Raw genomic sequence first — 14,073 nt, 5'->3', positions numbered from 1 at the left:
AAGGCGAGAATGATGAAACTGAGATTCGGACATAAGTAGGGAGTCACCCAAGGGCTTATGCAGCCAGCCGTATAGGGAGTGTTTTACACACTGAATTTGTAAATACACACCCAGTTTTTGCCCACATAGCCTATACTTTGTACACAAATCTTTAATTTTGCTTTGTACAAGGTCACAATATTGTAATGAAATGATGACCATCCACAACAAATAGGCTGTAATTTTGGCAGAGTTTGGTAGAAATATACAGCCCATTTCTGGTGGGCGGTCACAAATATATTTTTATCTTTTCGTAAGTCTATTGTTCAGATACGAAAACGCAAGGGATTAGGTGAGTTATGTCAGAGTTTAATAGTTAAGATTGGTCACACCTGGGAGGCTAACACTTCAGAATAACAATGACATACGAAAAAGAAAACGGATACGTAGACAGAAACGGAAAAGATAAAAAGACACTTTGTACTTTGGCCGGAGGCGGTTCGATCATATCACATTTTCACTTCTGCTGTGTACATTTATGATCATGTTTTTGATAATTAGCACAATATCAATTTATTGTAAACCAGTCTGAGTTTTAAAATTGCCTGGGAGCTACTTAATCATTGGGCTATTCAGTTGAAATCCATACACCCCTATGGAAGACATGACCTTAATCTTCCACATAGGGGGTGTAGATTTCAAATGGAGTCACCCATTCAGGTAACCCCATTTGAAATTCACATGCCCTGTGTAGGCGAATAAGGTCATGTCTTCCATAGGGGGTGTATGGATTTCAACTGGAATAGCCCAGTATTATATTTGGGGCCTTCAAATGCATGCTTATGACTCGCCGATCATTGGCCCCTGAACATGTTTAAAGCAAAACCTCCTATGTAACCTGTTAGCAGTTTTGTTTTAAACATGTTCAGGGGCCAAAAACACATAGGTTTTCCTGCCCAGCGACGTTTTGCTCATGTAGTTAAAACTCGTCTCTGTTATAGACAATTGTTAATTGAGGTTAGAAAAGAAAAAGTGTTATAAAATTAGTCAGAAAATTTTTAAGCAAAATGTTTAGAAAAGTTGTGACTGACACCAAAGAATTAATACTAAATGTGCAAAATTCCTTTCTAAAAAGTTGTGTACAACTAAGCGCCTGCCTAGGTTTTATTATCATTGAGATTTAGGACTATTGATAAGACTGCTATTTGATTATTTTTCTACATGTTCAATGTTCTTACAACATACTGTGAAAATTTCAGAAAAATAGAAAGGGACATTTTAAGAAATTTGGGAATTTGAGGTTATACATGTAGCACTCTCAACGGGCACTCTCTCCATAGACTCAAATGCCCTTGAAATAAAAATTCCCCTTTCTTTTTTGCATGACGTAGGTCCGAATTTTGGACTACACCCAAAAGTATTATAATCTTGCTTTTTGTGTAACTTATGTTTTAGGGTAGGTGGGTTAAGTTTTACATGATTTATTGATGTGTCCTTCAGTACCTCATAGCAGAAGTGCAATATAGGACATTTCACACTATGATTGTATCTAAAAGCTAGTAATGATCTGAAGTATCTGTCTTTATTACAAGTAATTTCCTGGTTTCTATGTTATCAAAAACAAAGAAGTAATTAGCGGTCTAATCTGTTGTCGAGTACATTTACATGTAGTCTCACATACCCAGTTGTAAGTAGTATCAATTGGGCTATTCCAGTTGAAATCCATACACCCCCTATGGAAGACGTGACCTTTATCTCTCCCACACAGGGGGTGTAGATTTCAAATGGAGTCACCGGCCCATTCAGGTAACCTGATTTGAAATTTACACCCTGTATGGAAGATTAAGATCTCGTCTTCCATAGTGGGTGTATGGATTTCAACTGGAATAGCCCATTTTAGCATGATATGCATTATAACCAAACTAAAGCAGTACTTCATTCTATATGTTCAAAACTACAGCAAGTGCCCAAATCTTTGACATGATTATAAATTATATGTGATCCATTTCCAGCAAAATGAAAACAATATTTTAATTTTTTTTTTACATCAAGATAAAATTACATCAGCTGTAATGTGATGCAAATGCCATCAATTCAAAATGTAAGAAAGCGATGTTGAAAACATTGGATATTAAAAACATAGGAATTTGAATGGTAATTCAAAACCAACTCTATTGACATTGCCCCCATTTTGACTAATCTGGTCACATAATGGGCTGTTCCAGTTGAAATCCCTCTATGGAAGACATGATCTTAATCTTCCACACAGGGGGTGTGAATTTCAAATAGAGTTATCCGAATGGATGACTTAATTTGAAATCCATACACCCTGTGTAGGAGATTAAGGTCATGTCTTCCATAGGGAGTATGGATTTCAGCTGGAATAACCCAATGTACTGGAAAATGGGTTAACTTCAGTAGTTTAAAACCAATTTGGTACATTATTGTATGTAAATGACTACACTTGTACAATAAACTGGTTTATAAATTGGATAACTAAATTAAACCAACAACACATGTGTACTGGTTGCCTTTTCTGTGGTCAAAATACAAGGTTCCCAAGAAGTATTAAAGTCCCACATAAAAACATTTCAAAAGTCCTGGAACAAGTAGTGGAACAATGTCTAATTTGCATAATATAAATCCAAAGTGGCTGCTTATATACAGGGGTGAAATTTCTAAGTTCATCAAATCTTACTATAAATAGCAAAATGTTGTGACTGAATAGGTGGGCATATCCAGAAAGGCTCTGTCAGTTTCAATCCAAATGTCGCCATATTCATACAGGAGATCAAGGAATATACCGAGACGGTAATGCACTTTATTTGGTTGAAAAAGGTATTGGCCTCAAGGTGAGTTTTTCGCGGCAAATATATAGTGGTTGTTTGTTTACGGGCTATGCCAACCAATGCACCACGTATCTAGCAGAAAGCGTGCCGTCGTTAGCGTGTTGCCATACACGCCACTTGACACGCACACATGGGTGTGCATAGACAACTTGCGTACAGTGTTATGGTTTAGGGTATGGTATAATTTGTGGAATTCTGTAAATGGGGCAAAAATTAAATACGAAAATGTGGAAAATGAGAAAAAAATCTAAAAAAAAAATTTTGTCTCGCTATGAGTTTTAAAATATTGGACTTGACTACGTCTCATTCAATATTTGAAAACTCAGCTCGACCAATAAATTTGTAGTATTTGGTTCAAATACAACAAAATAGACTATCACGATAAGCAACAAGTGGAAAAACTGCAAAATGCCAGAAGCTACCCAAGCGCTGACATTGGATCCGACCATCAGCTTGTAATAGCTAGCATCCGCATGAAATTCAACACAATCAAGAAAGCCGAATATCCAAAACAGTACGATATCTCATAAACCCAGGAACCAGAAGGGATTACGAAATCGATATTGGAGGACGAGAGAATAATTTCAATCGATTCAACTAGATTAATCCAAAACATACCTTGGAGGCCCATTCTCCGATAAAGCGTTCAAGTTTGGTCTCAGGAATGACAAAATGCCAACCACAAAGAATTCATAAAATTCATTCAGAATCGTAAACTTTAATAGTTTAAGAACACAAAACAATGCATGGGGGATTTTTCAACAATACTTAATTTTTGAGCAATATTACTTGTATGTATTGTTGGTAACGTATCAGTGGTAACGTATCTGTGAAACCATGGAGGTATATAAATAAATGGAGAATGATCGCCAGAATTCTAATCTCTTAAGTGGAGATTATCCGATTACCTCTATTCATTGAGTCACCAAACTTGAATGACTAGCCACTTCAGCCAAGCTATTGATCTCCACGATGGTTATGAGACTCTACCATGGTTCATTGATCGTCACTCCCAAAATTTCCTCATAGGAATTGACCCTACATTGACCCGTACCGGAAGGCTTGTAAAAGAGACTGTATAATGACGTCAGCTAGTCAATTAGCTGTTCAAAGTCGCCAGTTTTGATAGCTTATAGTTTCAATGTATGATTGTGCGAAAACCCGATGAAATTTGGATGTTCTGTTCTCAAGTTATGAAACTGTTTTCAACACTAGTTGTGCCGTAACTTGACAAATATACTTAGTTTTCATGTTCATATATTAAGCTTTTAAGGGGTCTGAGGGAGTTCAAATATAGTGCAAATGAAAGCAAAACGTTTTTACCTTCCGATTGTGAAAAAATTATGTTGGGCCAATTTGGGCCAATTGAGTTAAGAGCGAGTAAAATTTACCGGAAGTACTTCGGAATTCAGCTAAAATCTTTTCATCATCATTAAACTTCTCATTTTATAATAAATAATTATCAGTATTTAGGCCTAAATGATTATTAATATTATTAGGGGCCATCATTTTCTTTGGAGGGGGTTCCAAATAGGCCTATACCGGGGGGAGGGGGGTCATAACTTTTTGGAAAGAAAAATAGGGGGTCATAGCCTAATTTAATTTTTCAAGAATCATGACCAAAATGTAGGGGGCACAATATGACCACAGATATAGGCCTACAGATAGGGTGTTTATTTTATTCAAAAGACTGATTTCAATGCATTTTTTGGCGAAAATGACATTTTGATATTAAATTCTCTGAAACATGAGCACTTTCCAATAAACATTATAAGTAACTGCATTTTGCACCCCATTGAAATAAATGACCAGTGAAACAGACTTAACAATGTAATCAGCTTAGCATAATCAATATCCCCTGAAATTGCCTATTCAACAATAATTGGTCATAACCAACGTAGTACAAAAGATGCTTGGCTAGATCATTCTCCATTTATTTATATACCTCCATGGTGAAACCCTTTCCCATCTTTGTCTTAATCGTGCAAGTGTATAAACTGACCGACTTAATACCCATTCTTGACCAGTCATCACCCAATGCACTAAAGTCTGGTATGGTATTTGGCTTCATTTATTACAGCGTTTTTTCCGAGTGGAGTAGAATTTAGGTAACGTATCTGTGACGGCATGAACGTAACGTCAGGACTTTTTGCCATTAATAGACCTGATATTTTTACTTTGAAACCATTGTGTTATGTTCCATATATATAATATAACTATGGAGCCTGCTTGATCCATCACATTATGAGAACATTCATCTAGCCAATTATTTTCACAGATTGTTATCCATTAGAAATACGGTAACGTATCTGTGAACAATATTGGTGACATAGTCGGAAAGACCTGTTGGAAAAATTTAATAATCTGTGTTGTGATGATTTATACTTAATAATTAGGGCATGATACCAGCTAATGAAAAGTACCTATAATCCATTATATGCGCGCATGTTTAGAGAGCAGGGACACATTGTACGGAACACACCTTGGCTGGCGACATGGAGGTAAAACAATCAGTGGACATGCATAATCAGCTTTATTGTTTTATACTTTCTAGGCATGTTACAACGACCTCTAGCCTCACACATTTTAAAAAGCAAGTTATATTAATAAAAGTTATTTCTTTCTGACGAAACAAGCCTGAATACGACTTGAAAATATGGGCGACACATATTTCGCATTTTGAACATTTTATCGGAGAGAATGTGCCTGGAGCAACCAACGTTGCAGTCAGTACCACTGATCTTCAGCTGGATTGTGATGTTAAACACCTTGACCTAGAGGACGTAAGAGTCCTCAAACACGAAGCACGTTGGTACGAACGGGGAGTTAATGAAGCCATCTGGGTGCGAGCAAAACAACCATCCCTCAACTGTGGTGGAGGACTCAGAAACAACATCTCACACGCCTGGGACAGAACCTTCAGAACTCTACCTTGCCAAATGACAGGGTGACGTCATCGGGACTCAAGGTGTTTAACATCACAACCCAGCTGAAGGTCAGTGGTACTGACCGCAACGTTGGTTGCTCCAAGGTATGTTTTGGATTAATCTGGTTGAATAGATTGAAATTATTCTCTCATTGTATGATTCCCAGATGATTGAGCGTATTCACAATTTGATATTGGGAGGACGTTTTGCTCCACTAATGGAGCAGGATGATCAGGACACAGAAAGCATGTGGACAAAAATTAAAAACGTTTTTAGTGAAATATCAAAGAAAATACTTGGTTACAAAAAGACCCAAAAGGAAAAACCCTGGATCAGTGAAGAAGTTATCCTGCTTGGCAACGAAAGAAGCAAAGTCAAACAAGAGAATCTTATCGATCAAACCAAACGAAGCAGATATAACTTCTTAAATTGTGAAATCAAGAGAAAAATCAAGCAGTGTTGTGACAAGTGGCTTAAAGACTTATGCATCGATCAAGCACATCAGGCTGCAAAATCCAAAGAAGTCTACTCCACAATCAAGAAAATTACAAAGAAAGCAACCGCCAAAATGCAAACAGTGAAAAGCAAGGATGGAGAAATACTATCTGAAACAAATGATGTCAAAGAAAGGTGGAAAGAGAACTTTCAAGACTTGTACAACAAACAGAATCCAGTGGACAAAGAACTTACAGATAGTATGATGAGAATTCCCAAAATTCTAACCTCTACTGTGGAACTAGATATCCTGCACGATGAGATCAATAAGGAAACTTTCCGATGGAAAAGCCCCAAGCTATGACGGCATTACAGGTGAAGAACTCAAAGCAGCAGGAGACATAGGAGTTGATATTATACACAACTGTGCAAGAAAATCTGGGACGAAGAAGGGTATCCCTGCGACTGGGGAAAGGCAATTATCACCCAAAGACAAAGGACAAGCTAAACTGTGGCAACTACAGCAGAATCGGACTTTAATAGTCACCCTAATTCTCCAAAGACGCATCATGTAAAGGGCTGAAGAAATCCTATCAGAAGCTCAAGCGGGGTTTAGACCAGGCCTTGAGACAAATAATGGAAAAACACATTGAAAAGGACAAAGGACTCATCTGCTGCTAACATTGACTTCGAAAAGGCTTTTGATTCTGTGTGGCAGGAGGGCCTGTGGAAGGAACTGGATTCTTTGGATTCCCCAACAAAATTATAAAGCTGCTAGAAGTACTATAGACGAATCCAACGAGCCAAGTCATTGTCAGGATTTGGTCGGCCATTATTGGGTCCCCGCAGCACCAAACTGGTGTCGTGACTGCCCAATTGGGTGGATTAAAGCCGCTTAAAATTCGATGTCAGATTCTTTTGTGTTGTAAACTGTCATTCTTTTGTCTACGTGTAACACGGGTGATAGAATGCAGTTTAAAATACCCTTCAAGGCCGCATCATTTCACATTTTAGGTGAGATAGCTGGGTCCCCGTCGCTATATGGCTGCCATACGGACTACAATAGTGTTTATAACGTGATTCGCACCGCCGTATTCCTCATTCCTTTGACAGTCAGAATTAATAGGTACATTTTCACGGGAAAATTTTCTGGACACGTGACACCCATGGGCGCAGACATATTAGCATTATATGGAATGTGACCCCGAGCACAGCGGGTGTTCTTCCAATGTATTTGAATAGGAAGAATTCTTCCTTTGAGGCAAAATAAGTTACTTGTCGCAAGTTAATAATGTTATGGTAAGAGTTTCCGTAGATAAATATTTTTTCCGTAGATAGATATTTTTGAAATTACGTTTTGATGATATTGTGAAAAAATTAAGATAACATGATATTCAATAAATTTGCAATGCACAAATTTCTATCAAAATTGCGGTCAAAAATACTATTCCGATTCAAAATTACTAAGACTTGAATAGCGAGGTCACCGCCGGGGGTCAGAGATCAGGCTCGAGGTTACACTCACATTGATACGCATTGGTCACGTGTCCAGAAAATTTTCCCGTGAAAATTTACCTATTAATGTTGACTGTTTGATTTGGTCAATGACCCTATTGGTGCTACATTCTACAAAATAACATTTGCTATAAATTATTGCGCGAGTGTTGGTATTCTGAAAATTGTAAACGGAGTTTAGGTTTCCCTCCAAGATGGCGGGTAACCCAAAACACGGGAACTCTCTATTGTAAAAATCAATGAAACACCATTAGCCCAGGTTGAGGGGTTAACATACCTAGGAAAGAGACTGTGTCAAACGGGATACTGCACCGAAGACGTAAAATTACGCATTGGGAATTCCCCGAAAGCCATAGGGACTGTTCAAAGACTCCACAAGATATGGAGTGCCACAGATACACAGAGAAGCATTAAGATCGATCTCTACAAAGTACTTACCCTCTTGATACTACTGTATGGAGCGGAAACATGGACTCTAAGGAAAGAAGATGAAAACAGACTTTCAACATTTGAAATGGTGTGCCTTCGCAAAATAATCGTCTCGACAGGATCAGAAACACCACCATTCGCAAAACCCTTGACATGGAGTTTACCAACCTGGACAGAATCTCAACAAAAAGACTTCGGTACTTTGGCCATATTCAGTGAATGCCACCATCACGTTTATCAAAATTAGCATTTGAGGCACTTATCTATGGCAAACGCCCAAGAGTGAGACCACCAAAAAGATGGAGTGACTGCCGGAAAGCCGACTGTACACATCAGCTCTTTGATCAGAGCTAGCAGGCTAGTTGACTGAAGGAAGTGATAGGCAGTGGCGTAGCTAGGGGTGGGCACTCGCCCACCTTGGAAAAATCTGGGTGGGGGAATTTTGGAGGGACAAAGGGAAAAAAGAGAAAGCAAAGGGAAAAAGGGAGAGGAAAGAAGAAAAAAAGAAAGAAAGAAAGAAAGAAAGGAAAAGGAAAGAAGAGAAAGGAAGAGGGAATGGGGAAAAGAAAGGGTCAAGAGGGAAGGAAAAGCAACGAATTAATAAATAAAAAGAGGGAAATGAAAAAGCAAAAGGGAAGCTTAAGGGATGGGGGAAGGAAGGAGAATGAAAGAAGAAAAAAGAGGTAAAGAAAACAACTTGCATGTTTATTGTGGGGAAGCAATTCATACACACGGGGAAGGAGGCAACGGAAAGTGATTTGATGGGGGAGTAATTTTAGTGAGTGTAATGGAAGGGGGAAGGAATGACAGAAAGGGGAAGAAATTGAAGAATATGAAGAAGACGGAAAGAGAAGGAAGGGGGGACATAAGGAAGAGAGGGGAAAGCAATTTAGGGGAAGTAATTTAATGGAAGGGGGAAGGAATGAGAGAAAGGTGGAGAAATTGAAGAAACCTTACATTTTGACATGGTAAAATGTTCATATAAAAACGTTACAAATGTATGCAAGGAGGCTTGTCCTCATGGTACAAAAATGCCCAAAACCTATGAGCTTCCGCGGGCTTCGCCCCCTGGACCCCCACCAGGGACCTAATGCGTGCACCTGGACCCCACGCCAGTAAAGGTGTTACTCGCTACGCTTGCTCGCTTTGATCTATTTCTTAATCAACTTGGGGGAAATGTTGAAGCATTGTTCACCCTGGCAGAGACGACTGGCTACGCCCCTGGTGACAGGACATCATGAAACAGAAGGCACCACTCATAACTGCACTATTGGAACCTTCATGTAATGGTTGTTTCCAAGGTCACACACTGAGGACAAAGGTCATTTGAGATCAACTTTTAAAATAGGCTTAAAATGGCAAACAGTACTGTTAATCAAACTTGGGCCAAGCTGCACTATGGAAACTTTCAAGTAATGGCGGTGTTCAAGGTTACACTGAGGTCCAGGGTCATTTGAGGTCATCTTTTAAAATAGGCTGATAATGAAAAAAATGTCTCAAATGAATATTTACTTGAGTAATGGCGAATGCAGGCGGTTGCGAAAGCAGGAGAGACTAGTGGTTCGAGAACCGCCTTTTTATTAAACCTTGTTCAGACTCGTACAGACACATCTTTGGGGTACATGAGAACAATATGGTACCACTTTCTCAAGTGGGCACTTTCATGACTTTGTATTCACCACTAATTGACAGTCGCCTGATATATAAACATGCTAAAGCGTTAATATGCTGTCGGGTCAGTTACCAATTTAATGGCGCAACCGTTGTGATCGAAACGATGATACCACTTTTATGAATAGCCTATCGGCAAATCAATTCAGTACACAGAAACTACGCGTTACGTAATCTATTGGCACTCTATGTTTATATAGCCTCCTTGGTCAAGCTAGTTCCACACATGCTGTAGGATGTGTTATGTAAGGTCATGTAAGGGGCTGTGTAATAATTATCAGCCGGGTGGGTAGGGGTAAAATTTCCAAACGGCGTGCCAAAAATACTTGACTCCCTCTCTTTACCTGAGAAAATGCTTGCCCCCCCTTCTCGGCCTGCCAACTTTTTTTTGCCCACCACCACCCCCGCCCCCTTTGCACATGCCACTTTTTTTTTCCAAAAACCGCTTGCTGCCCCATATCGGCTTGCCAAAAATGTTTCGCTTGCCCCCCCCCTCCCTTTAGGCTGGCCAAAAATGTTTTCCCCCAATTTTGCAGAGTCTCTAAAAGTACATAATATTTGAGATGTTTTGCTACGGGCGCCAATCACCGGACCATGAGCCTGATGTGTCATGCAAGTAACGTGTTTCTGAAGATCATGATCAAGAGAATGAAGGGCAAACTGGAGCAAGAATGAACTAATGAGCATTCAGGATTTTGTGAAGGAAGGGGGACTAGGGAACAAATTGCCAACAGCAGAAATGTAATTGAGAAATGCAGACAGCATAGACTTCCTCTTTAGGCCTGCATGTGCTTCATCTGTTCATAGATTACAGTAAAGCTTTTGACTGTGTTATTGGGAAACTATGAAGAAGGTGGGTTTCCCAAGTCATCTTGCGGACCTGATCAGCCGCTAGAAGACCAAGATTCTGCAATCAGAACAAGTAGTGGGGACACAGATTGGTTCAAAATTGGAAGAGGTTTACGGTATGGCTGTGTACTCTCACCAAACCTATTTGCGTGCCGTCCTATCATTTTTGATAAGTCTTCGCAGAAAACCGACAAGAAACCCGACATGTGAAACCCGAAATAAGCTTTGGAGAAACCCGCAAATTTGGTGTCTGTTCACGTTGGTTTATCAGGTTTCATTACCGAAAGATCGATTATAATATTTATACAATGAAAAGCATGTTTAGGTCTATTTTCAAATTGGTAAAATCATGTAAGCCTTTATTGATTTTAATACCGATATGTTAGGTTGTTTGACAATAATGGTGAACGATTTCAACTGAAAAATAATTGTAAATGAATTACCGTTTTGGAAAATATTTTAAAATTTAAGAACCTTAAAGGTGGTACTATACCCCCTGATCAATTTTGTGACTAATTTTGCCTTTTTCTCAAAAAATAACTACACACTGGTAAAACAAGTTATGTATATTATAGGGGAAAGGAATCCAATTACTTCACTGAAACTTCAGTGATTCAAGACAAGAGGTTCATTATATTAAGAAATAAGGTACATTCTAGCGGTACACATCGTCATCATCCCTATATCTTCGTGTCAAAAATTGCCGTGATAGTACAGCAAATCCTCTCGTTTTTCAACAGCTACGCATGGCGATTTTGTTCGAGATAGGCCGAGCGACTCAGGCTAAGCATACCATGACTATCATATGAGATACGACAGAATTTCTATATTCTACACATTATTACGATTTGTGCATGCTCTAGTACCCCATATGATGTTGCTATTACAAGAAAAATCGATTTGTTTTCAGGTAAAACCAGGGTTTTGTTTCCAGTACACTAACTTGAAATGCAATACACTAATTAGCGGCGACTGCTGTTTGTTGTGTATATGTTTTACTGCATTTTGTCCGTAAAGATTTTTAAATCGCCCGTAAAAATTGTGATATATTTAATTTTGAGAATTACAATTATTATACTTTATAGGTATAAAGGAACACGTTTAGCCCATTCAGTTAAGTTCCAGGTGCAAGTCCTATAACACAATGCATATGTAAACTTTCTTTATCTGTGTCAATAATAGAATATTGATTTCAACGGAGTATGGAGCTTTATGGAAAAAATATTTATAATACAGGGTGTTGACACTGTGCAGTACCTCTTTTCTTATTATAAATAACGTACCGCTTGTCTTGAGTCACTGAAATTCCAGTGTAGTAACTGGATTTCTTGCCCCTATGCCCTATGATATAAACTGAGCTCAAAAAGAAACTTATGATTTTTTACAACTTGTGAAGCACAAGGTCATATCTTAAAATACTCTCAATCAAAATGAACCAAAATTTCACACAGGATTACCTTAATACTCTACTCAAAACACATGTCAGTAACCAAGCAGTTGTCCAACTGACACAACAGCAAAATGCACTGTCATGGGACAGCTTCCTGGACTTCCTTCACTTTCACAGCCCAACATTTGGCACCCAGGACAAAAAATCTGTGAGAATGCACACAAGATCCTTGCACAGATGATAAAACGGTGCTGCTTTCTGCTTTTCATACACTTTTTTCATGAAACAGGGCTGGGCTGTGAATGTGGTCCAGGAAGCTGTCCCATGTCAGTGCATTTTGCTGTTGTGACAGTTGGATAACTGCTTGGTTACTGACATGTGTTAAGAGTAGAGTATTGAAGTAAATCTGTGTGTAATTTTGGTTCAATTTGATGGACAGGATTTCAAGATATGACCTTGTGAAAAATTATAAGTTTCTTTTTGAGCTCAGTTTATATAACTTTGTTACCAGTGTGTTATTATTTCTTGAGAAAAAATGCAAAAATACAAATTTATCAAGGGGTGTAATGTAATGCATACAGAAGTAGCTGCAGGAAACCTTTTCAAGATAGCATTATCGATCTTCGTCACACATTATGGGTCGCTCATTGTTATCGCTTGATTGGCTCCTGACTGACGAGCGTAAATAAGCAATTTCAATTTCCGACGTGATTCACGTTAAAGAAGCTGCTGAGAGGCAACTACTGGATCGAACGCGAAATGAGCTCTCAGCTTGATGTTCCTTGATCTCTGCTGAAGACGCTGGAACCAATACCTTGATTACGTGCAAACATACTGGCTTTTCAGTCTTCTCAAAATCGTGGATAAGCTGAATGTAATCGGCAGCTGCGCTAGACCTGGAAAATCCAAGAATTTTCACAAGCTGTTTCATCTTAGTCTGCCAGGTTGTTTTGAGTTTGAGAGCCATGTTTTAGCAAACTAGGATCATGATGATGATGATGTAATAATTGAGGGACAGCTATAGATCTCATCTCTTCTCTATCTGCTTGCCGCAGAGCCGTGTAGAGTGCGTCTTTCATTTTAGCAGAATGATGGGTCACAATTACATGGAATATCTTCTTGAATGGAAGGTTCCCCGCAGATGTTACGATGACACCACGCCTGACGAGACGATTTTCCTTAGCTTTCTCGTCCTCGAATTCGGCCAGAATTCTTTGGCCAGCTGCTGCAAGAATGCCATTGGCATCAGGCAGGTGTTCCTCGGGGTACACGAAGTTGATAATTGCATCAACGTCTTGCTCTTTGATGTCACCTTGGAGGTATTTAACCAAACAGTGTTCCCCTTCAATTTCCATCTTGTTGGTAGCTATTAATGCTGGTAGATGCTTCGCTGCACGTCCTGTGAAAGATACAGTTCGTCGGACGCATCACATACTGGTCTATCTCGAAAAACACGCATTTCGAGAAAATCGCAATTGAAAATCTTCGTATTAAGTTAACCTTTCTATAATTTAATTAGACTATGGATTTTAATGAAAGTGGTTTTAAATTAAAGCATATAGGCCTACTTAACAAATTTATTTAAGTGGAATTTTGAATTATATTTATGTATGCAGTGTTGCTTAAAACTACACTAAAGTTGTAGTTCTGTATGTGAAATAGTTAATGTCCCGATATCGTATTTAAAATTCGTTTCATACTGGTCTATCTTGGGGGCTATCTCGATTTCGCGAACAATGATGTGACTTTAGACGCATCACATACTGCAGGCATGAGAATTTTCAGTTTAAAGGGGGTAACCCTATTGGTTTTGGATATGGATTGTCTTTAAAATTACATAATAATATCAAATATCGCCCCCTTTATGCTGCTTTGTGAAAAAACGAGAGCATTTTCGGCGTAAATGTGAATAAATAGCCAAATTTGCAATCCAATACCTTGGTATACGTGAATTGCATTCTGGGTAGGCAAGCAACAACAACCATTTCCGTTCGTATGACGAATTTAATGCTGACATGCTGTACAATCA

General features: G+C 38.8%; 1 protein-coding gene across 1 annotated transcript; it reads right to left on the bottom strand.

The window, feature by feature from the left end:
* Positions 1-12,976: 12,976 nt before the first annotated feature.
* Positions 12,977-13,399, bottom strand: LOC140138992 (uncharacterized protein TM_0508-like). The gene has a single exon (XM_072160773.1). It carries the CDS (start codon positions 13,397-13,399, stop codon positions 12,977-12,979), a length of 423 nt encoding a protein of 140 aa, XP_072016874.1.
* Between the last annotated feature and the right edge of the window lie 674 nt (positions 13,400-14,073).

This window comes from Amphiura filiformis, chromosome 18, assembly GCF_039555335.1.
Source record: "Amphiura filiformis chromosome 18, Afil_fr2py, whole genome shotgun sequence".
Classification (NCBI taxonomy): domain Eukaryota; kingdom Metazoa; phylum Echinodermata; class Ophiuroidea; order Amphilepidida; family Amphiuridae; genus Amphiura; species Amphiura filiformis.
This window is presented reverse-complemented; position numbering and strand designations above follow the sequence as displayed.

Bases quoted from the DNA above. Each gene is read 5' to 3' on its own strand.
- LOC140138992 (XM_072160773.1), bottom strand. From the start codon at position 13,399: ATGGAAATTGAAGGGGAACACTGTTTGGTTAAATACCTCCAAGGTGAC.